This window comes from Diabrotica virgifera, chromosome 4 (genome assembly GCF_917563875.1).
Source record: "Diabrotica virgifera virgifera chromosome 4, PGI_DIABVI_V3a".
NCBI classification, from domain to species: Eukaryota; Metazoa; Arthropoda; class Insecta; order Coleoptera; family Chrysomelidae; genus Diabrotica; species Diabrotica virgifera.
The window spans coordinates 117513643-117538076 of record NC_065446.1 but is presented as its reverse complement, the minus strand read 5'-3'; the positions used below and the strand labels follow the sequence as shown (position 1 = coordinate 117538076).

Here is a 24434-nt window from a genome sequence, read left to right as displayed (position 1 = left end):
TGGTACCACTGGTGGTACATTTCATTAGGTGCGGTGGTACACAAAACGCGAAACCACAGCCAAAATCCAGCATATTTGTAGTTAATTAAATTACCTACCTCCATAGATACTTCAGTTAGGTGGTACCAAAAATAATTATAAGCATTTTGGTGGTACATGGCTCTAAAAACATTGAAAACCACTGCCTTAGAACATCAAGTTCTATTCTGTAACTGGTGCACAAGGTCAAATATTTCGGTCACCACAAAATCAATGGAAACGACAGTAAGATTCGCTTCTGTGTAATTAGTTATTCTGTGGTATAAAAAAAAATTTTTCTTTTGGTTTCTAAACTTCATTTTAGCACTTTTAGCTTTAGCAGACGATGGGAACTACGATACTAATGATGAAATTAATGATAAAGATACAGATTAAAACCAGGTATACCAACTGTGGCGATATTTCCTGTAATGCCAACTTTAAATAAGGATAAATAAATAAAAACCGTGTTAAATTTTAAATAGTTTTAATTCTTTCTGCTTTTTTACAAAACAGTTGCTTAAGCACAACAGCAACGGTGTTAAAAAACAAAAATCGAACATCTGAAGACATTTGAACAGTTATCAAAACTATGTCTAATAACACTGTTTCTACCTGAGTATAAAAATACAATATTTTCTTTGTGATAGTGGTATTCTACCTTAGTAAGGCATTTTTTGTAGTTTCGAGTGTGTGTGTATGTGTATATATTATGTAACTAGCACTTTCTTTGGTAAGCTTTGCTTATTATTTTAAATTATGACTAGTTATTGTATCACTGAGAACAGTGGTTTAACTTACACGACGTTTGGGATAATCGCTGAAACAAAGGATTTAAACTATTTAAGTCCAAAATTGGTACAGTCAATGAGTTGGAATGCACTGATATGTTCTGGAATGTGTTTTTAACCACTCTCCCTGTTTGTCCTATATAATCTTTGCTATTAATTTATTTTTCAGACTATTATTATTTAACGTATGGTAAAATGAACTTTAGCAAACTTTATTTTAGCGATCATCCCATTCAACAACTGGTGCAAGTAAAAATTACTTTGATCCAAACTTTGGAGGTGTGTGGTTACACCGTAATCTCTGTAGCATCACCTAATAAAGAACAGTCTTCAGTTAATTGTTTTCGTACAAGTACCCACCTCCAGTTTGGAATCATTATTGTGAACTTATTCTAAATAATTCAATAGAAGTTACTGTTGAATATTTTTTGTGTCTCAAATACATACTATATAAAATGATACAAAGGACGGCGAGAATGATGAGACATGCGACAATGTTGAGATACTGAGAATTATGTTGCAGATAATTATAATGATAAGGTTTGATAATAATAATAAAAGATGATAAATGTGATAATAATGATGATGATGACAGAAGACAATTAGGATAACAATAGGACTGCTAAAGATTATGAGAATTGACGAGATAACGAGCATAAAATTGATGAAAATGATGATATTTATCTTCAATATGATGATAATGATGTTGTAGATGACTGGATTGCTTTTAAGATGACAGAAATGTTGAGAATGATGTAGAAGTTAGTGATATAGACCACAAGAATGTTCTGAAGTGGCAAGTATCACTCTCAAAACGATGTTGAAGATTATTAAAATAATGTTAAAGGTTTTATAATAATATAAAAGATAATATAGGTAAAAATACTGATAATATAAGACAATTGGGATAACAGTAGGGCTACTGTAGATCATGAAAATTGACGAGAATAAAGTTTAAGATGATGAAAATGATGATCTTCCTCATGATCATGATAATAACGATACCGAAGATGATTGGACTGCTTTTAAGATAATAGAAATATTGAGAATGATGTAGAAGTTGATGATACAGACCACAAAAATGTTATGAGGTGAGAGTATCTCTCAAAATGATGTTGAAAATAAGTAATATTAATAATTATAATATTGGCAACAATAATTAAGATGACGAGGGTAATAATTAATAAATATGATGAACACCGTATTGAACATAAGGCAAAGGACAAGAATAAAGTTTAAGCTGAAGACATTGATTTTCAAAAATGTGATAATAATGTTGAAGATAACTGGACTGCTTTTAAGATGACAAAAATATTGAGAATGATGTAGCAGTTAAAGATATAGACTATAAAAAAGTTCTGATGTGACAGTATCACTCTAAGGATGATGAAAATTGTGTTAATAATGTTGAAGATAATTAAAATGATGTTGATAATTATAATATTGGCAATAATGATGATTTAGATGACGAGAATCATTAACAAACATGATAAACATCATAATGAAGATGACAAAGGATAAATTAGGAAACAAAGAGGTCTGAAGATGATCAGAATCATGATGAAAATAACATTACAACTATGACTTTAAATGTAATACAAAATGACGTTAGAAATTATAGTAATGACATTTTAGAAAATGAGTATGATAATTATAATGATGATGATAATAAGCATGATGAAAATCATACTTATATCTGATCATAATATCATAAAGAAAAAATCTTCTCTCTATTTAGGAGAATATAAGGAACTAAGCGTTTCACATATTGTATATACAATGTTACCAACTGTTAAAGAGCAGTACCTATATTGTATATTTTATTCGCTACGGCTACATCATGCTTTACTAGGCCAGCTTGAGTAGCAGCTGTACAAAATTACCTAAAGTGCTCGTCAAGGTCAACAGTAACTTCTATTTCCTATACTATATTCTACAAAACTTTTATCCAACTCAGTCTTTGGTTTGATATTAGAAATAAATAAAATATATACATAAATATAGTGTACAAAACATACTCATTCACGAATTTTTTAACAAACTTTTAAATATAAGAAACCTATCTATTAGGTGAGGATGATGAGAGTAGACGGAAAAATCAGTACAAAAAAAATCTGCGTGCAACATGGAGACTTGCACCAAAATGGATATCGAACACTATCCAAGTATTAAATGGATTTTCACAAATAGATTCATGTATTATCTATGAAATCACATTTGTTAGAATACTTCCTTCCAAAAGAATCTTTACAAAAATAGTTTTTGGTTTCATACTTTATATATTTATATATTTATGAATAATATATAATATAGTAGACATATAATGAGAAATTGGAAAGATTCTTGTAAAGGAAGTTTACATTGAACACAAAACGTTATCGACTGAGATTTTTAAGTCTGTTCATTTATTTTCTTCAATCGATTTGTACCACTTAACGTACCACCCTCAGAAAATCTTCAATAAATACTATAATATAAATCTACATAAAAAATCTTATAAATAAATGAACAGCCTCTGGAAACTAGTAAGAACTAGACAAACAACAGTTATACCCCCCATCGACTAAACATTACATAGTGGCTGTTGACGCCGTCTCCTAGATTTTCTCCGCCATCTTCCGTTCTGTTCATGACGTTGAAGAGAACGGCGAAGATGGTGCAGGCGGCGTACACGCCTAGAGCTACCCACCACAGAAGCTGCTCGTGCAACTTCTGCTCGAAGTTCTTCAGCACTAGAAGACCTATCGTCAGGCCGGCTAAAGCTCCGGTGAGATGGGCTACGTAGGAAACTGGCAGGCCCACGGCATCGTACCTGGAGTAGATGGCGTAGCCGACATCACAAGAAGCTGAAAACAAAAACCAGGTTTTAAAAATGTGTCGAAGTTCAGTAACTAAAAATTAAGTGGTAACAAAAAAAATACTGAAAAATATTCTCTACTAAAAAAGATTCAACAATTTAATCATCATCATCACTGACGTTACAACTTTTCATGAGTCTTTGCCGCGTTTACGATTGCCTTCCATGTTTGTCGGTCCTGTGCCACTATTTCCCATTGTCTCACTCCCACTTTCTCCAGATCCTCTCTAAATGCAGCTTTCCATTTTTCTAGGTCGTCCTATAAACCTCCCATCTGATTTTTCCCAAAACACATTGTTTATAAGGCAATTGTCGTTACTGCGAATCACATGTCCTACCCATCTTAGTGTACTGGCCTTTATATATCTCATAAATTCTCCTTTCCGTAGAGATACTCTAAAAGCTGGTTGTTGGTTCTGCGTCTCCATTAGTTATGCGTCTCCATATATCACTCGAAGGATTTTACGTTCCCACACCAGCAATTTATTTTCTTCTCTTTTTGTTAGGGTCCATGTTTCGCTTCCATACGCGACTGCTGGTCATATTATGGTCTTATACATATATCTGAATTTTTGCACCTCGTGAGAGAAGATTTGATTTCATTAGATGTTGCATTGCAAAGAAAGATCGGTTTCCCATCATTATTCGTGTTTCAACTTCTCGTTCTACTTTGTTGTAATTGATATTTAAATTCTTTAATTACCAAACTTCCAAAAACTTGGGGGGTGGAAACTTCCAAACACCAATCAAAAGTAATAAATAAGATAAACTTCTTCTTCTTCTTCTTCTTTTTATATAGACATTAATCTGTCTGTTTTTCAATGTGCCTCCAGTAAGTTGTCATTCCATCTTTTTCGTGGTCTTCCCACTGATCGTCTTCCTATTGGGGAACCGTCTCTCGCCGTCCTTACTTCTCTATTTGTTGTCATTCGGCTTATGTGGTTGTTCCATTCTACTCTTCTGCTTTTCACCCAGTTATTAATGTTGTCCACCTTGCATCTCCTTCGTATATCTGCACTTCTATCTCTATCCCACATCGTCTTACCATCGATTTTTCGCAATGTTTTCATCTCTGCTGTTTCTAGCATTCTTTTTGTCCTTTCTGTATCGGGTCGTGTTTCTGCCGCGTATGTCATTATTGGTCTGATGACTGTTTTGTAAATTCTGCCTTTCACTTCTTTTTCGATGTTTTTATTCCTCCATATTGTTTCATTCAGGCAACCTGCGGCTCTGTTTGCTTTATTCACCTGATCTTCCACTTCTGTTTCGAGCTTTCCGTAGCTGCATAGTGTGATGCCTAGATATTTAAACTCCATGACTTGTTCTATTATTTGACCCTCCAGCTCTAATTTATACCTTATTAGATCTGCTGTTATAACCATGCATTTAGTCTTTTTTGGGGAAATTAACATGTTAAATTTTCTAGCGGTTATATTAAATTCGTGCAGCATACGTTGTAAATCATCTTCACTTTGAGAGATTAGTATTGCGTCGTCTGCATAGCAGATTATTTTAAGTTGTTTTTCTCCCATTTGGTATCCTTTTTTTGTTCTTACTTTTTTTATTATTTCGTCCATGATCAGGTTGAACAACAGAGGACTCAGGGAATCTCCCTGTCTTATCCCGTTGCCAGCTTCAATAAGATAAACTTAACTACATAAAAGACATAAATAATAACTTATGCAATAAGTTTCCTCTTAGTTTTCTTAACTAGCATGTTTATTGGGTTGAATTTGTCTGTCTGCAGTTTAACTTTCATATCAGCCAACATATTTTTATATTTCAACAACTTTTTTCTTTTGGACCTTGTTGGCTGTCATCATGTTTACAAGTTCCTGAAACCTATCTCTACCGGCTGCTGCGCGAAATAATTCTTCTACCGTGGAACCACACCATTGTCTAATATCGTTCTAATATTACGCAACCATGAAAGTTTCTTTCGACCAATCCATCTCTTTCCCTCCACTTTTCCTTGCGAAGTAGATGGTATTTAGGCTCTCTAATTATATGGCCGAAGTATTCTGTTTTTAGTTAAATCCGGCACTGATATTTAATGTATTCTTTGTAACTTGATGGCAAGTGATGCTGTATTAAAAGTTATCATTACATTCAATCTTCGCTTATATACTGCTGGACAATTCCTACGGCAACATTTTAGATCATCAGTCCAACGTGTTGGTGGACTACTTCTACTTCGGTAGTCATCATCTCTTGGTCTCCATTTCAGTATCCGCTTTGTCCATCTGTTAGACCAACTCTGTCTTACTCGTCCAAATTAGTCTTGCACGATGGAGAAGCTCAACGGTTTGGTTATCTTTTCCTATGCGAATCTCGTGACCTATGTATTTATTGGCCATTACCTGGTCTATGGGTTTTGTTCTTAGGCATAAATCTTCGCTGACTACAACATTTGTCATTTGTCATCATCGGCATTTTAGATATATTTATTTTCAATCACCTTCTAGCGAGGAAGGGTAGAGCTGATTTAAAAATTCTTTGTCCCCATCTATCCTATCAGTGATTAGCACAATATCATCTGCAAACCTCTGCAAACATTTCTCCGTTTATATTTATGCTCTTGTGGGTCAGTTTTACCCTTTTACATATATATTCCAAAAGCGTAGTAAGCAGTTTCGGTGATATGGTGTCAATGTACTTCACGTTGTCTCGGGAATTTCTGAGTTTGACGATTAACCACTCAGTTGCGTTTTGGTATAGGTATGTGTTTAATTATATTTATATACCGATAGTCAAGTCGATAAACTAACACAGTAGCACAGTACTCAGTAGGTACTGTGACATGATTGGTCTCCGGATAAATGCAGAGAAGACAAAAATCTTAAAAAACGATAACCCGCAAATTAATAAAATAAAAATAAAAGACAAAGAAATTGAAGAAGTAGAGAAAGACACTTATTTGGGATCAATCATGGAAAGAAAAGGAGGATGCATGAAAGACATACAAGCAAGAATAACGAAGGCACAATAATTCGCCTTCAATGCGTTAAATAAAATCTGGCAAATAAGTGAAATATCAGTGTCAACAAAAATCAATATATTCAATACTTGTGTAAAAAGCATATTACTCTACGGAGCAGAAACTTGGAAGCACGACGAAAGCATAACAAAGAGGCTGCAGAAGTTTGTAAATAGGTCCTTAAGAAAGATCCTAAAAATTTACTGGCCTAATAAAATAACGAATGAAGAACTATGGAAACGAACGAAACAAACCAGTATAATAACAACAATTAGACAGAAGAAATGGAAATGGATCGGCCATACGTTAAGGAAAGATCTTAGTAACATCACAAGACAAGCACTCGAATATCAACCTGAGGGGACGACCAGATAATACCTGGAAGAAAACAGTAACCAGAGAACACAACAGAATCGGCTTAAGTTGGGGGAAGTGAAAAACAAAGCAAGAAACAGAGGAGAATGGAAGGAACTGGTACGCAGATTAACCTAACCAGAGAATAAATACAAGAAGATGCGCTGAGCTGGCCACCAGCCTTCTTACACCATCAGCCAAGAAACGCAGATGCGCCCAATACTCCACTAGGAGTGATGGTCCAAGAGAGAGAGAGAGAGAGAGAGAGAGAGAGTCAATTTGGCATTCTGTCAAGGCTTCCAACATTTTTTGTTGATTTATAGAGTCTGAGAGCCTTTTCATATTCCACAAATATTAAAGCTAGTTATTAGAAGTAATTTAAGTAAATTCAAACGTCGAGTGAAATATCGAAAAACAGTAGGTACTTACCAATGGCAAAAATTCCAAATAGCCTCAAGATCCCACACTGCATATTATTGTAATTGAGCAATACATTAGCTAAATGGGCGGCTAGTAGCGCATAGACGCCGCCCGAGGCCCCCACTAGATAGACATCGTTATCGAAAACTGATGTCCCTAGCGAACCTGCCGCCACTCCGGACATATAGATTAACGCTACCCTTCCCGAACCGTGGACCATCTCCAAGGGGAGGCCCACCAACAATTGAACTACTAGGTTGAAGCTTAGATGGAGCCATCTGGAATAGAAGAATCAATATTTTAATAGAGAATAATGTTGTTTTTTTTTTGTGAATTCTTAGTTTTATATTCTTTAAATGTTTTATTAACAACATAGGTACTATAGGAAACGAATCCATATGCTAAATTATATAATCAATAATATATTGCAACCACTATTCCCCTTGAAACCCTCAAAATGTTAAACCCAGCAATGGACAAGCAAAATTGGTTATATAAAGGAAGAAGAAGAAGAAGATCCACCATCATTATCCACTAGACGCCGTAATATTCTGATTTTATAGATTCCTGTAACTTCTTTGACCTTTTTATGAATATTTGTTCCAATATTTCAATTTCTTCACATTGTTGAGTCATCCATTTATTTTTGGTTTTTCTAATGTTCCATCTTTCATCCTCCTTTCACTTTCCATCACGTCCAGTATTTCTTCATCCAGTTTCTTTTTCGTTCTTTTTGTCTCAAATACTTGCTTTTATTCCCCGATTCATGTGGATGATAATAATATATAAAAAATAGAATTATGATGATTGATTCTAAGACAAGTTTAATAATGACTACAGAATGGATGTAACAACGTTTTTGAAATTTTTGATATACGCTCTGAGCTTCGCTGGTGTCGCTCCTAGCGGATGACTAATTCAACTTTCACCGGTAATTTTTAAATTTATTATTTAATTGTTATCGCTTAATATTTACAACGCAAAAAATTAATTAAATTGTAATCGATTTTTTTAAGATTTTGCTAATCATTTTGACGTTCTATTGATGAAATATTAATTTCTTACTTCGGATACTTTCACAATTATCGTGTAGATGGCGCCAAGATTAATAGATTAATTTATAATTACATATTACGGAACATTAAAAAACTTAAATTCAGTATTTAAAGTATATTTAAGGTAAAAATATATACCACAGCTTTGATAAACTAATATTTTTTATAATTAATGTTTTTAATTTTAATTTTAAATTAATCACTTTGACATTTATGTCAAATTTCCAGTAAACGTTTACAGACTTGTCACTACTAGCGCTCGCAAATTTTTAAATATCGCCTCTACGTACGAGCTCACAGCGTATAAACCTTCAAAAAATTGACTGTTATAATATTGGCTTTGGTTTTGTTCGAATGACAACTTATACTTAAGTATGTACTACATATTCATATTAAGAAATTTGAGAATAGCCCCGGTATAATTTATATACAGTAGGAAAAATGAAAGAATACTCATGAACGAACATATAAAACACGTTGTATTTTCCTGTCACCGTGTCACACAAAAAATTGGCCAGCGCAAGTACATGTAATAATTATTGTTGCATGTACTTGCACTGGACAATTTTCTTTGTGACACGGTGACAGGAAAATACAGCTTGTTTTATATGTTCGTTCATGGGTATTCTTTCATTTTTCCGACTGTAGGTATAGTAGTGGAAGTACGTAGACTGTCCCAATTTTTTAATGATCTTGACTAATTTTACACAGTTTTATAAAATTTCTTATGGAGGGCAATTGCCGGTGTTGTAAATTGCATCAATGACTTACATCCTGTTTTATAACGACTTCCTTTTTTACATTCTGAAGTTAAATTTCTTTTATTAAATAAAATCGTCTTAGATTAATCAGATTAAATAAAACGACATTGTAAAAGACGACACAAGGTGATTGTTAAAATGGTCGCTTATAAATAATAAGTTGGAACGATAATAATATACGAGGAGAGATCATTACATTTTTTGAAGCGAAGCTTTTATACAGGCGCTGTATTACTTTTCTCTCTATAGTAAAATGCTGAGACGAGCATTTATAATAAAAAATTTATAATAACTTGACATATATCGCCGGTCGGGAATAAGAATGACGTAACTGCAAATTTTGTCAATTCCTGTTTATTGCGTAAATAACTTCTAAAATACAGTGTAAAGATGATACAAAAGCGACAGAACTTCAACTATATGATGAGCCACTACAGGGTAGTTGCGTCGTTATTAAAATTCCATTTTAGACTTTGTTTCAAATGAATAATGACGTAAATGCAAATAGGGTTGAAGATAGGGGGACTAAATTAAGATAATGAAATTCGGACCAATAGGGATGAAAATAAAAGCTATCGCTGTGAGAATAAACGGCATACTAAATATTCAAAAATAGTTTTTTTGTATATAAAAATTTTAAAATCAAGAATGACGCAACTGTAGATAGGGTTGAAAATGGGGGGATACAATTAAGATAATGAAATTCGAACCAATAGAGATGAAACTAAAAGCCATCATTGTAAGAAGAAACGCCATGCTGATGCTCCAAACGGTTACTCTTTATTTAATCACTATTTTAAATATTTAAAAAATTTTAGATGAAGAATGACGTAACTGTAAAAAGGTTTAAAATGGGGGATTAAATTAAGATAACGAAATTCGAACCAATAATGATAAAAATAAAAGCCATAATGGACGATTAATAAACGTGGACGAGAAATTTGGCTTTTTGCAGTTACGTCATTCTTATTTCGTACCGGCGATATGATAACTTGAATGAAAAAAATTTTGTAAATATTGTTAATTTTTGCCTAAAAAATGCTAAAAAAATAAATAAATAAACTTTATAAATCGATGATTGTAAAAAAATAATGTGAATATAGCAAACAGGGCTACAGGATGCCTTAAATGAAACATAATATTATTATGGAGAAATAAAAATATCGGGAAAGAAAGGTGGAGTACTGGTATCAAGAACTGGGTAAGAAACAGAAGAGTAGTATGGGAGGATTGTATAAGTCAAATGATAACAAATATTATTACTTAAATTAATGATTTGTCAAATAATGCAATGAAAAAATTACTGACTTAACCTGTTAAACTAAATGTTTATCACTTGGTGCTGATGAGTGATGAATGGTATATAACAGGAATCAAATCGTAGATAAATTAGGATGAATACCTATATGAATTATGCATTGGTTAGTTGACCAGATTTCTATAGTTAAAATGCAGATACAGTTGTTAAGGAGAAAAAAATTAGAGCAAAACCAGCAAAAGAAAATTACTGCATCAAATAACAAATAATCGAAAAAGTTAAATAATATTTAGTTAGTTACTTACCCAGCATGTAATAACATGTACAACAGGAACCTCCATATTTCGATTCGTTTATCTGGTCTATATATAAATATTGAGTCTACTAGTACTGGCCCACTTGGATTGAGTTCTCCTGTGGTAATGTAGTAATATAAATAGAACCCCAACTGTAACAAAAAGGATCAATATTAAAATAACATAAAAACCATTCATCTGAAAGAATAAAACTATGTACAGCTCCCGGAACGAACCATGGCTAGTGTGACCAACTAGCCCGAAAAATCCGGGACATGGCCCGAATTACGAAGTCGTGTCCCGGCGTCCCGGACAAGGCTTCCCGGCCATCCGAATTTTCAACGTTTTCATAAAATTCTATTTTGAAATTTTGAATACGATATTTTTCTGAGAAATTGGTGGGACGAAAAAAAGTTGACAATTTTTAGAGTGTGATACTAATACCACATTCAAAACGCATGCATTTTATATCGTGGTATTATAGTTCTACGAAAACTCAAACTGCGGACTTTTTTCTTTTCTGTATTTTAAATGTCGTCCTGAAAAGACAATTCAAACACAGTATAAATTTATGTATAGGTGTACACATGAATCAGCTGTCCGAGGCATGCCGCATGCAACGATGTAATGATGGCTGATAAATGTTTTTTTTTTCGGGTTTTGGAAAATGGACCGTTTTTCACTGAAAAGTCCCGAATTTCAGGTTTTTTTTCAGCCTTATCCCGAATTCGACTGAATTGGAGTTGGTCACACTAACCATGGCCGATGACAAACGCTGTCGTCGCTCGTACACCCACCTAAACTTTATGCAGACAGGATTTCTCTCACCGGCCATGGTTCGGTACGGGAGCTATCAAATATTAGAAATTATTCAACAGATTCATATATAAAGTACCTACACCTACACAATATCTAGTGATGAATCGATTGCGCATGAGATTGCAATGCTAAGAGGGTTACTAGAAAGAACAAGAAAATACGTGGCTATCTTCACGTCTATTTACCTTTTTTTACGTTGCACGTGGAGAATCGGCGTTCAATTCTCCGCCGGAGAGAATTTTTTTGTTTTTTTTTAATTCATGAACTTTTTACATTTTAAGCTAGGAAGATAGCTTAGACCAGGGGTTCTCAATCTGTTGTACATGTACCACTGGTGGTACATATCATTATTTGGGGTGGTACACAAAACACAAAAGCACAGCCAAAATTCAGCATATTTATAGTTAGTTAGATTACCTAGCTCGACAGATATTTAGTCTAGGGCGCATCTGTTTTGAGACGGACGTTGAGAGGTGACTCAATTTTTTTGCAGAAATTGCTTGAAAATAACTCAAATAATATTTGAGTTATCCTCCCACTCAAAATGGTCCGGAACATTGTTTAAATAATCAAAATGTCAAAATATGAAGGAAAAATTCGATTTTTTTATTGGTTTTTTGATTATCTAACTTAACTTTAAAACTACATATTCATTTCTGAGAACAGTTGTACTGACATAAAAGTTGCGTAAGAAGAAGACGCATCTCCTGGTTAAACAATTTGAGAGCTTGGTTTAATGGCACTTCTGCTGATCTCTTTAGAGCAGCGGTATCGAAAGTGCGAATTGCCGTGATGGTTGCCAACCTTCTTAGAGGAGATGGTACATGAAGAAGAAGACCTTTCATTTGCAATTTGGAAAATTAAAATCGATTAATTACCACGGCGTCAGGAAATTTTTTAAATAAACATTAATTTTTTTTGCTACGCGCAGGACAGCGGTGTTCGATTCACACAAGTTGATTTCCACCAAAATTTCTTCCAATCTTTATCTAATATATTATTTTCTTACTCTATATTTTGTTGTATTTTAATATTTTAATTCCACAAAAATCAAACTAATTTCATTATTGTTCGTGAAATATTGTTTAAACAATTGCATATGTTTAAAAATAATAAACTTGTATTCTCAAGTTAAAATATATGAACAAAGAAAGTTTTTGCTAAAAAAGTGTTATTTCAAAGGATAGAGTATGTGTTTTTATTTTGCAATAAACAAATTTATTATTTATATCGAAATGTAATAAAAATTGAAATGTATCAATCATTATCAAAGGTCATTGGAATGCCCAATCAGAGCAAACTATCCGCTGTGCTGCGCGTAGCACCAATAATTAATTTTTTTTTTTAAAGAATTCCTGACGCCGTGGTAGTTAATCGATTTTAATTTTGTAAATTGCAAATGAGAGGTACAGTACACTTCTATACGCAAAATTTCAACTTGCTATCTGCTTTATTTTCAGTCCTGCAACATTTTGAAAAAATGATTTTTTTTGCTAAAGCTGGATTGCAAAATCTTAATGAAATTTACAGTATTGTTTTACTGTATCATATAGTTTTTCTGGGTGAAATATGAAGGTCCTAAGTGTAGCATAAATGTTTGAAAAACGTAAAACGCGAATACTTGTTTTTGTATGGTTTTTTCGCAATAATTGCTATTTTGCAACAAGGGTGACTATTTTTTAAATTTTTAACCAATTCTATATTGTAGGAAATTTAATTACGCAACTTTTATGCCAATACAACTTTTCTAGGAAAGGAATACTTTTAAAGTTATAATAAAAAAACGAAGAAAAAAATCGAATTTGTCCTTCATTTTTTGACATTTCAATTATTTAAACAATGTTCCGGACCTTTTTGAGAGGGAGGATAACTCAAATACTATAATTTGAGTTATTTTCAAGCAATTTCTGCAAAAAAATTTGAGTCACCTCTCAACTTCCAAATGTACTAATATTTTTACAGATGCGCCCTAGTCTAATTTCGATTAGATGGTACCAAGAACAATTTTAAAAGGATTTGGTGGTACATGGCTCAAAAACATTGAAAACCACTGGCTTAGACTAAGGAATATTATAATATGTTCATACGCCTCAAAAAAAATTGGAAAAGGACACTACTGGACGAAAGGAAAGAAATGGAAAAATGCTGGCTTGAAATCAAAGCACTAGTCAGAAATAGAGTCCGCTGGAGCCATTTCGTGGAAGCCCTATATTGACGCAAAATAGGGGATATTATACATCCCTGCGAAACTCCAGAAATCAAAGTTTTTTGAATTTTTTCGAAACCAGATTTATAAATATAAAATATATATAAAATATATATAAAATATAATATAAAAACTCTTATATTAGTGGTATTATTTATGTACAGTTCTTTTAATAAATATATGAGACGTTCTGGCGTAGGTACCCATTTCCCTAAGTATATGGCACATTTCATCTCATTTTAACTTATCGAAGGCCTTAGAGTAATCAACAAAGCACAAAAATGTTTCTATATTCAACTCTCGAGAATTTTCTTTAAGTGTACGAATATTAAGAATGTGTTCTTTTGTTCCTCTACTTGAGCCGAATCCGCATTGTTCTTGGGTATTTGTAGTAATACTTTGCTCGCATGGATGTTAATGTTAGTGAACTTAATGCTATGAACCTTTTTTATATAAATATGGGAATAAAAGTGAGCTTTATTACCACAGTCATTGGGCCACTTTCCGGTATTTTATATTTTATTACAGGTTCTAAAACGTGTTAGTAGGAAATAGTGAAAGAGACTTAGAACAAAAACTGGAACAGTGGAGACAAGCTCTGGAGGAAAAAGGTTTAAAACTTAGTAGGACAAAGACAGAGTATTTGCAATGTTCATTTAAAGATGGAGTTACTACAAATAACATGGTATCTTTTGATGGTGAACTGATTGTAAAAAGCAATAGTTTTAAGTACCTGGGATCGGTATTACAGAGTAATGGAGAAATAGATGGAGATGCATGCAGTAGAATTAGGGCTGGATGGATGAAGTGGAAGGAAGCGAATGGTGTACTGTGTGACAGGAAAATTCCAATGAAGTTGAAGGGAAAATTCTATAAAACAGCCATAAGACCGGCTATGATGTACGGAACTGAATGTTGGGCAGTGAAAGAGAAAGAGGAGCAATGTGGCGGAAATCAGAATGCTTAGATGGATGAGTGGAGTGACAAAAAAAGATAAAATTAAAAATGAGTATATTAGGGGAAGTCTAGGTGTGGCACCAATTGATGCCAAAACGAGAGAGCATAGGTTGAGATGGTTTGGTCATGTTCAACGTCAAGGTGCTAATCACCCAATACGAAGAATTTCTGAAGTGCAGATTCCTGTAAGGAGTAGGAGAGGAAGACCAAAGAAGACGTGGGGGGAGACGATTAGGCAGGACATGTTGGTAAAGGGGATTAATATTGATATGACTCAAGATAGAATTGTATGGAGAAATGCAATTAGGGAAGCCGAACCCGCATAGGGATAAGGCAAAGAGAATGATGATGATGATTACAGGTTCTAAGCATTAGGTACTTCAACCCCTATGGGCCGTCCATTAATCACGTGATGTTTTTTTTGCATTTTTAACCCTTCTTCCCCTTGGTGATACATTCTGAGGTTTAACACCCTCTATATCACGTGTTTTGTGACATTTCGTGATTTTTTCTAGACCCCTCCCCCCCTTACGAGCCTCACGTGATTAATGGACGGCTCCTTGCTTCCCCTCAGCCTATATTCCATCTTCTTCTTCTTCATATTCTACGCCTCCATATTCCGTTTTCACAGACCGCTCCGAATATCTTGCGTACTTGATTCGTCTGTTTTAGTTAGGGTCCATGCCTCGATCCATATGTGAGAACGGGAACTATTAGTGCTCTATTATAGTATTATACGAGTTTTTTGAGACAGACGTTTGTTAGCGAAGTACTTTGATAGACCTTGATAACACCTATTTGCAATTATGATCCGCCTTTTTATTTCCCCTGTCCCCTGATGTGATATTATTGTATTTAACAGATGTCCCTAGATATATGAGTTTTGCCTTCTGCTTTTCTGAATTTTAGCTTTTTTATGGTAGCCTCAATTTCGCATTTTAGTATATTATATGTGGTTCTTTTGAATGAAGAGAAATGTACCAATTTTCAATTTTTATAACCTCAATAGCAGACGAAGTGACGACACAATACATCGTACCCTTAAAATTTTTTCTGCCTTTACCAATGACTATGGATTCCATTCCACTCATTTCACCTTGAAGGTGTTCTTAAATATCCTCTATTTAAGTTTATTTCTGTCAATGATCACCAGAAACAAAGAGCATCTGCAAGGAAGCAATCAATTTCCTTCAAACCGGTGTTTTGAAACGTTTTCTACAAAATACGAAAACATGTGTTGGATGGGGCACGCGTGCTTTTTGTAAGTGGGGAATTTCAAATGGAATTAAAGTTGAATTAGGAACGCATACGTACAGGGTAATACGAAAGATACGTGATAGTCCGAGCAAAGAACACACAATTTTCCGAAAACCTTAAAAAAAATAAAAGAAGGATGAAAATTATTTGGGAATAGGTAGGTACTTGAAATTGTCTATTATTATATATGTAAGAAAAAGTTTACACTTCTACATCCCCTCCATTTTCCAAAAATTGGAAAATACGTAGTTATTTTCCTAACAAGTGCAGAAAGTATTCTTTTCCGCACGCGACTGCAGTTTGCCGAACGACGCGAAGCGGGAGTTCGGCAAGCAGTCGAGTGCGGAAAAGAGACTTTCTGCAAGAGTTAGGAACAATATTTTTTCTAAGAGTCTTTAAAAAATTACCAAATCTTAATCAATTAATTTAATTAATATGATTATTTCATTCATAGGAGATTCTGACCAATAGAAAGCTACAGAAATCTGAATTAAATCGATAATTTTTGATAATCTCCCGTCGTTAAGTATATTACGTCAGATGCCCTTCGTTGCTACGAAAAAATACATTCAGTGACATTAATGACAATTAATGTTTTAAAAATTATAAAAGTGATGACTTTCAATCGTCAAATATTTATAAAAACTGTGTGTTTAATGGTACTTACATAAATAAATTACAATAAAATTTTGGTTTTGAACAGTTTTATTCATGAAATAATCGCAACAAATTGCACTCGACCTCTGAAATTAATATAGAATTTCAGAGCTATTGTGCAATTACTACTGAAAATACATACACAAATTAATTCTTTGACAAGGTTGTCAAAACCAAACTTTCAATATAATTAGTTAGCATGACGACGATCTTGGTTTCCATGACGATGATTCAAAACGACTGTTATTGTCTACCGATTTGACTTTCGAATATTATGTCAAAATAATTTTATTTCATCGAATTTTCGCGTTAATTTCATTAAAACAGGAACACAATAAGATATATTTGAAATAAATTAGTAAATAATATCTAAATATTAGTTTATTGCATGTATTATAATTACTTTAAGGCCATATTACCATATCTAAATTACCACGCGTGCGGAAAAGTAAAAACCGCGTGCGGAAAAGTAACACGCGTGCGGAAAAGTGAAACTTTCTAAACTAAAATGCGTGCGCGAAAGCAGACATTTTTGCACGCTCGTAGAAAAAATATTTTATCTACTCTATGTCATATTATATGTAAGTTTTTAGTTTGTGAAAACTGTCATTATAGATAGCAGTGCGTGAAGTGTTTAAAGTGTGCGTGAAGTAAAAATGTATTTTAAATGGGACTTACTTTTTCGCACGGTTTGTAGCACACTTTCATATAATCAAATATCTTTAACTTTCGCGTCATGATGATGACATAATGAGCAATAAATTACGACAAAAGTTTTGACAGTTTTGTGGTTTGAAAGAAGTTAGAATTTTTAAATGTCAAAGTTCTAAAAATTGTAGAATATAAATGAATTCAAGTGACGAAGAGTTACAGTTTTTTTATTTGTTTATGGTGGAGTAGATAAAATATTGTATGAAACTGTGCGTGAAGTACTTTTTGCGAACTTACGCGATATATAGCACTCGCCCCGCTGTCGCTCGTGCTCTAAATATCGCGTGCGTTCGCAAACAGCATACTTCACGAACTGTTTCATAAATAACTATTCTCGGGTGTGAAAAAATATACATTCAAAATAAGTCCGCAATTGGATAAAATGACTAAAGAGTTTTTTTCTAAATCAATACTTTTCGAGTTATGTACTTGCGAGTGAGTATGTTCATTTTTAACAAAAAAAAACATGTTTTTGGACGGTTTTTCGCAAATAACTCAAAAACTTAAGTATTTTATCGAAAAAAATATTCCTAGCAAAAATATAGCTTATAAGTAAGTGAAAAAAGTGGTGTATGCATGAAGACTGCAGACCCAGTACAAACAGAGTTGTAGCTAATGAAAAGTAGGTTCTTATTCGTCAAATTTCAAATCAAATATTTCAACGTGAAATAACCAAAAAACGGAGCACTTTTCGGGGAAAACTCATTATAACTTTTTTAAAGTGTTTAAAAAAGGTTTCATTCTGTTTTTCAAAAAAAACTTAAAAGGAAGTGAGTTACGCTCAAAATATTGTTGGTCCCTTTTATTCTTTGGTAAAGAAATCGCGAAAATTACCCCCTAATCAGCATCCTAAATAAAATTAATCGGTACCGCTTCACAAGTTACTTTACTTATGTATTTTTTATAGACTGTATAAGTTCATTGGTTCAATGTGCACATTTAAAAAAAATGGTTTTAAAATCAACACTTTTTTTATTTTGAAAAAATTCATTTTTTTTCAAAATAACTTAAAAATTATTAGTAACACCAAAAAAATCAAAGAGTATTTAAAAAGTTTGCTTTTCTGAATATTTTGGATTTTTTGTTTGCTTGTTAGACAAAAGTTGGTTATGCTATGGTTGTTCAAAATTGGCATAACCTCGTGATTAGTTATTCGTTCAAGCCATTTTAATTTTATTTTAATAAAGCCTTTTCAAAAATAAGCACTTTGAACCGATGAAACTTACAGGTTATATAAAAAGAATAAATAAGAAGTAACTTGTGAAGCGGTAACGATTAAATTTATTTGGGGTGCTAATTAGGTGGAGATTTCGCGATCCTTTTTACCAAAAAATAAAAGGGGTCAACAATATTTTGAGCGTAACTCACTTACTTTTAATGTTAGAAGTTATTTTAAAAATCAAAAATAAACCTTTTTTAAGCACTTTAAAAAAGTTGTAACGAGTTTTCCCCGAAAAGTGCTCCGTTTTTTGGTTATTTTGCGTTGAAATATTCGATTTGGAATTTGACGAAGAAGAACCTACTTTTCATTAGTTACAAATTTGCTTCTACTTGGTCGGTAGACTTTATGCATGCACCATTTTTTCCACTTTTTTATAAGCTATATTTTTACTAAGAATATTTTTTCGAAATTTTTAAATAAAATTTATATCGACTCGACGGTAAAAATTCGATGTCTTTTGATCAGACTGTCCTATCGACAAAAATTAAAATGCATTTTTATGCGAAGAGAGCAGCATTCATATGCAATTTTTGCATTTTGTCGCAAATGCAGTTAGATTTTATAAAGCTGTTAAATAAATAAACGTTGTGAGATTTTTACTATTCTTTACGATTCTTATGAGATCAATAAAATTTATCACTGCCACTGACCGGTCGCTGTAGAATTTTCATTGTTAGAGCCTAATCTTCAAAACTTATAACATGAAATTCCACGAAACAACATAAAATGGATAACTGCAGAGGGCAATAGAAATATGACGAAAAATGGAAACCAGTGAAAGTACAGAAATAAAAAAAAATATTGGACTTATTACTAATTTGAGTTTATACATCAGAAAATGAAGAAATATCAGAAATGTGGAGCTTAAAAAGTGGAATAAAAATTTTCAATGAAATTATGAGCCGTAACAGTTTTACAAGTACACTTCGTGTTCGATTTGATAATGACGTAGTTAAAAACAGGTCAAATGATAAATTAAAACTTATAAAAGAATGCTTTGAATTGTGGACTTTACAAGATGCCTATAATAATATGTATTCCCAATTCCCAACTGGTCTATGGGCATGGCATGATGAACAACTCGTTCCATGTCCTTTTCCCGTGAAATCCATGCTTTTGGCACTTTGTTTGATCTAAATATGGTACCTACTTATTTTAGAATTGTTCATTAAATTTATAATTATTAAAATGTATTGCATGAATGCACAAACTTGAATTTTCAACTTTATCGCAGGAAAAATGTTGAAAAATAGTTATTATTGTAAGTAAACAATGTTTTAAAATTATTTTTTATAAACTTATTTTCTGTATACATATTAATTTTCGATATTGTCAAAAATATAGATAATATGCTTGTGCAAGGAGCACATTTTTTACTCACTTCCTACACAATATATTGGAAAAAAATCGATTTTCATTTTGTAACTTCAAAGGGCTGTAACTTTTTTATGTGCACATTTGTACTAAGGTAAGTTAGGTTCAATCGAACTATTTTTGGTTCCAGAATATGTGATTTAATTTATGACCTGAATTTTTGTTACACCCTGTATAGTTATTGATATTATATAGTTACATATTAATTATTTTTCACAGTATTGGTTTTAGAATTAAATATGTTTTATTTTATATCAAATGCTTTAGATAAGTTTATTTGACAAAAAATTAGTTTATTTATTCGTTCATTTAACCCACTAGTCACTAGTCCAATGGATCCGGATGGTAAGTAATGGACGTATTTTTTTCGGTAGATGAAAGTTTAAGTTGATTTTTTATTCCCAGTTCACACAGTGCGCCTGCGCACAGCAAATTGTTCAAAACTAGAACAATAAGCTGTTCAATTCCTAGAATGACTCTATTCCAAGGAAAACTATTCTTTCTTTTATCTCCGTTTTCTTTTATTGTACACATAATTTATTTTCGTAGTTAATCAAATATCAGAGGCGTAGCTACCGACGTATCAATTATACGGGGTCCCCGACATTCAGGGGCCCCAGAGCGGCATGTCGAAACAAAACTCCATTCAAAAAATTGAACAACATATTATACAATCATTATTTCACTACTAAAACGCTTTGAAACAGTGTATATTATTTGGGTATCGGCATTTTCGTGTAATGGATTATATTATCTATATAATATAAACTATGTACAGATACCTATCTATTTTCTGCCTTTCGCCGTTCTATAACAACAGAGCTTATTGTTTTCAAGCTACTTTTTATTGTCTATTCACCGTTGGCTGTGTGTGAGGCATTGTATAATGTATTATACCAAAGTGTAATATTTGTAATCGCTTTACCTTTGAATATTTGAAACACTGTATTTTTTGCGCATATTTTCGTGTAATCTGTTCTTTATCTATAAATTGTATTTAGGTATATCTATTTGCCGGTTGCTCGCTGTTAAAGAACAGAGCTTCTTTGTTTACGCTCATTTTCAATGTCCATTCACCCTTGGCTTGAAAAATTGAATTTGTTTTCAAACAATGAGTCTCAACAATTCAAAAATCTATTTTTCGACTTTGGTGTATTAGAGTTTATTAGGTTTATTATTATTATCTATATTTGGGTGTGATACGCAGAACTTATTATTTTATAATATATTAGTTCCTAAGGTTGTATTATGCAATTTGAAATTTATTTAAATTTTGCAATATACAGGGTCTTTCATTAATAATTGGAAATACTTTAACTGTAGATTCCTGGGCTCAAAATATTAAGATTTAATCCAAATCACCTAGTCCGAAAAAATGCTTCCTAAAGGAGCTAGAGCTCTTTGAAGAAGGCGTCTTGTAATTAGTTTTTTTAAATATCCCCAGAACGCTTTTATTTAGAGAAATGAAAACTGGTATGCCTATTTATTTTCCAGCGATAAATCGATTCCATAAATTGCGAATTTCTAGTACCGGTCATGGGCGTCCGTTTTGGGTAGGGCAACGGTTATTGTAACTTTTAAGCCTTTTTGACACTGGATTATTAAATAATTGTGAGGTATTCTAGTAATAAAAGCTAATACTCTTATTTTAGGTCGGTAGGATACACCGTTTTCTAGAAAGGTCGATTTGAAAATTTTGTGTTTTTTAATTTGAGAAAAATTTAAAAAAAAACTGTGTAAACAAAAAACGAAAACTGGTACATGAATCGATTTTATCAATTGCGAATTTCTAGTACCGGTCACATGCGTCCGTTTCGGGTAGGTCAACGGTTATTTTACCGCATTACTTTTTTTGTCTTTAATTTTAAAACATTTTTGACACTAGATTATTAAATTATGACATATTCTGGTACTAAAAGTTAGTCTTGCTTTAAGTCGGTAAAATACACTGTTTTGTTTTAATTGTTTTCCAATTTTAATTCAAAAAACGAAAAATTTTCAAATCGATTTTTCTAGAAAACGGTGTATGCTACCGACTTAAAGTAAGACTAACTTTTAGTACTAGAATACCTCACAGTTTATTAATCCAGTGTCAAAAATGCTTAAAAGTTGAAGACAAAAAAGTAATGCGATAAAATAACCGTTGCCTTACCCAAAGGGGACGCATATGACTGATACTAAAAATTCGCAAATGATGAAATCGATGTATCTCTGGAAGATAAACAGACGTATCAGTTTTCGTTTTTCTAAATAGAGGTGTTCTAGAGGTATTTAAAAAAAAACTAATTAAAAGACACCATCTTTTTGTTTTATTTCTTTATCTTTTATTTTGTAATAATATTGAGGATTTATGTAATTTCAGTAAACTGTATTTGTTATTGTTTTTTTCCTACTCTTTGTAAACTTTGTCCATAAACTTGTAAAATTTTCAGTGACAATAAAGCATATTTGTATTCTATTCTATACAAGCATTTTTGTTCTTTTGTTGAACATTTTTTTAGCGCTATACCATATCAGTGGTGGAAAAGGGTCCCGCGACAAACTTTGATATGGAGCCCCTGTGGGGCTAGCTACGCTACTGTCAAATATGATCGTATTCCGCTTCCACCCTTAGGTGTACCGCCTATGTATGGCACGTGTGTTTTGTCTGGCTGCCGATTCGAAAAAGAAAGATATTTCCTTATTCCAAAAATAAATGAACATATTTTTCGACACATTTACCCTAATTTAATGGGAAACAGCACCGGGGGAGAGAAATGATGTCGCTTCGCATCTGACGCAGGTTTCCAAATTAAAGTGATGTAGGTAACGAAAATTGCTTAGACGTTTTTTACCCCTCGGGTTATTAATGTTGCTGCTATCGATAGCCCCTGTCAAATTATAAGCCTTAAGCAGGTATATAGATAGGAACTTCTAATAGTGTGGTCACAAAAAATATGGAGGTGTTTTTTTAGTAGTTTGCGCAAATTGGTGGCCGTCAGTAGTTTGCCGGGGTCTAACGGTATATTAGTAATATAGAGATTTAAGAAGTGGGTAGTTGTTTGGAATAATTCATTAAATACGGAAATAACTCTATTGAATTATATGATTAAATATACTAATGAGTTTTTAGTGTGAAATTGGTCGATATTTCCATTATGGTAGAGAATATTCAAAAAAGTTATTTAGAAAAAATGTAAGGCAATCTTAGGCAATGATATTTAGGCTATTGATTATGTATTTTAGAAACAACGTTAATAGGGTTTTATTATTTCATATAGTCAATGGACCTCTAAATATGAAAAAACCGTGGAGTGCTACCTTTTAAAGGGGTGCGTTTTTGAGAAAGGGGTGAATTAGTCCCTAGGCACAGGGCGAATTAGGGTGAGTTCTATGCACTTTTGGTATAAACACGTCTACAGGAAAATTGTTCCAGGTTAAATTTACTATCGAAACATCACATTTTAAAGTCAAAAATATTTTTTTTACAAAAATATATTCAAAAGAAAAGCAAGAAAAAAATCACGAAAGATAGCAATTTTGTTGTTTCCCATAACTTTTTTTCACGGGGATATAGGTGTAGGCATTGCTTCACGAAAAAAAAACTTCCATCCTTCCTCTTTAAAATGATGTTTGGTAGAAGTCTCGATGATTTACAGTTTCCAAAATATGATTTTTCAAAGTTCGCCACTCACAGTGATTTTGGCCCATTTTCCTTGTTACTTCTCAAACATTTGTCTGTAACTTTTTTCTACGTAGCTTTAGGCATATGCAATGTCACATTATATAGGAAGAAAAGTCAATTACCTTTAAAATAGTCTATTGTCCCACTAAGTTGGAACCATATGGAAAACTTCTTTATTATTAACTTTTTGAAAAAAAATTTTCTTTATAAAATGATCTGCATAGTGTAAAACCAATCATCAGATATAAAATTTTATCAATAGTGTACGAGGTATTTTAAAAAATATGAATTTCGCTCAACAGTAAAGTACCTTTATATTTCACAATATCCAAAAGTGTTATTAAGAAAAGTTATTTGGAATTAAAAATTATGTTATAATATGCAATTATATTCTCCTAATTGAAAAAAAATTAAAAAAAATAAAATAAATTTAAAATTTTTCTCAACTGACGGATACTCTTGGATATCCTACGAATTACTTGTTTAAAAACAGTCCTAGAATTTTTTGCGATACACCATTTTAAAGGAAAGAAGAAAATAAGCTTTTTTTCATTCCACAATGTATATACCAAATGTAGGTACAAGAAAACAGTCATAATGAGAAATTTAAAAAATAATCATTAAAATTATCAAAAATTACTAAAAGTATAAAACCACGAAAAAGCATAACTTGCTTAAAACAGCCGTACAACCTTATACAGTAGACCATTTTAAAGGTAATTGACTTCTCTCTTTCTACTTAATGTACCATTGTATATACCTAGAAATGCGTAAAAAAAA

The 24434-nt window shown here is 32.6% G+C and overlaps 1 protein-coding gene across 1 annotated transcript in view; it reads right to left on the bottom strand.

Annotated features, from left to right (window-relative positions):
• Window positions 1-488: 488 nt before the first annotated feature.
• LOC114334179 (protein rhomboid-like) overlaps window positions 489-24434 on the bottom strand; it is a 451337-nt gene continuing 427391 nt past the window's right edge. The window contains exons 7-9 of the mRNA XM_050648374.1: window positions 10797-10939; window positions 7427-7695; window positions 489-3655 (exon numbers count right to left, since the gene is read on the bottom strand). Of these exons, the coding sequence (XP_050504331.1) occupies window positions 3357-3655; window positions 7427-7695; window positions 10797-10939 (711 nt within the window). The 3' untranslated portion in view covers window positions 489-3356. The remainder of the gene's footprint in view (window positions 3656-7426; window positions 7696-10796; window positions 10940-24434) is intronic.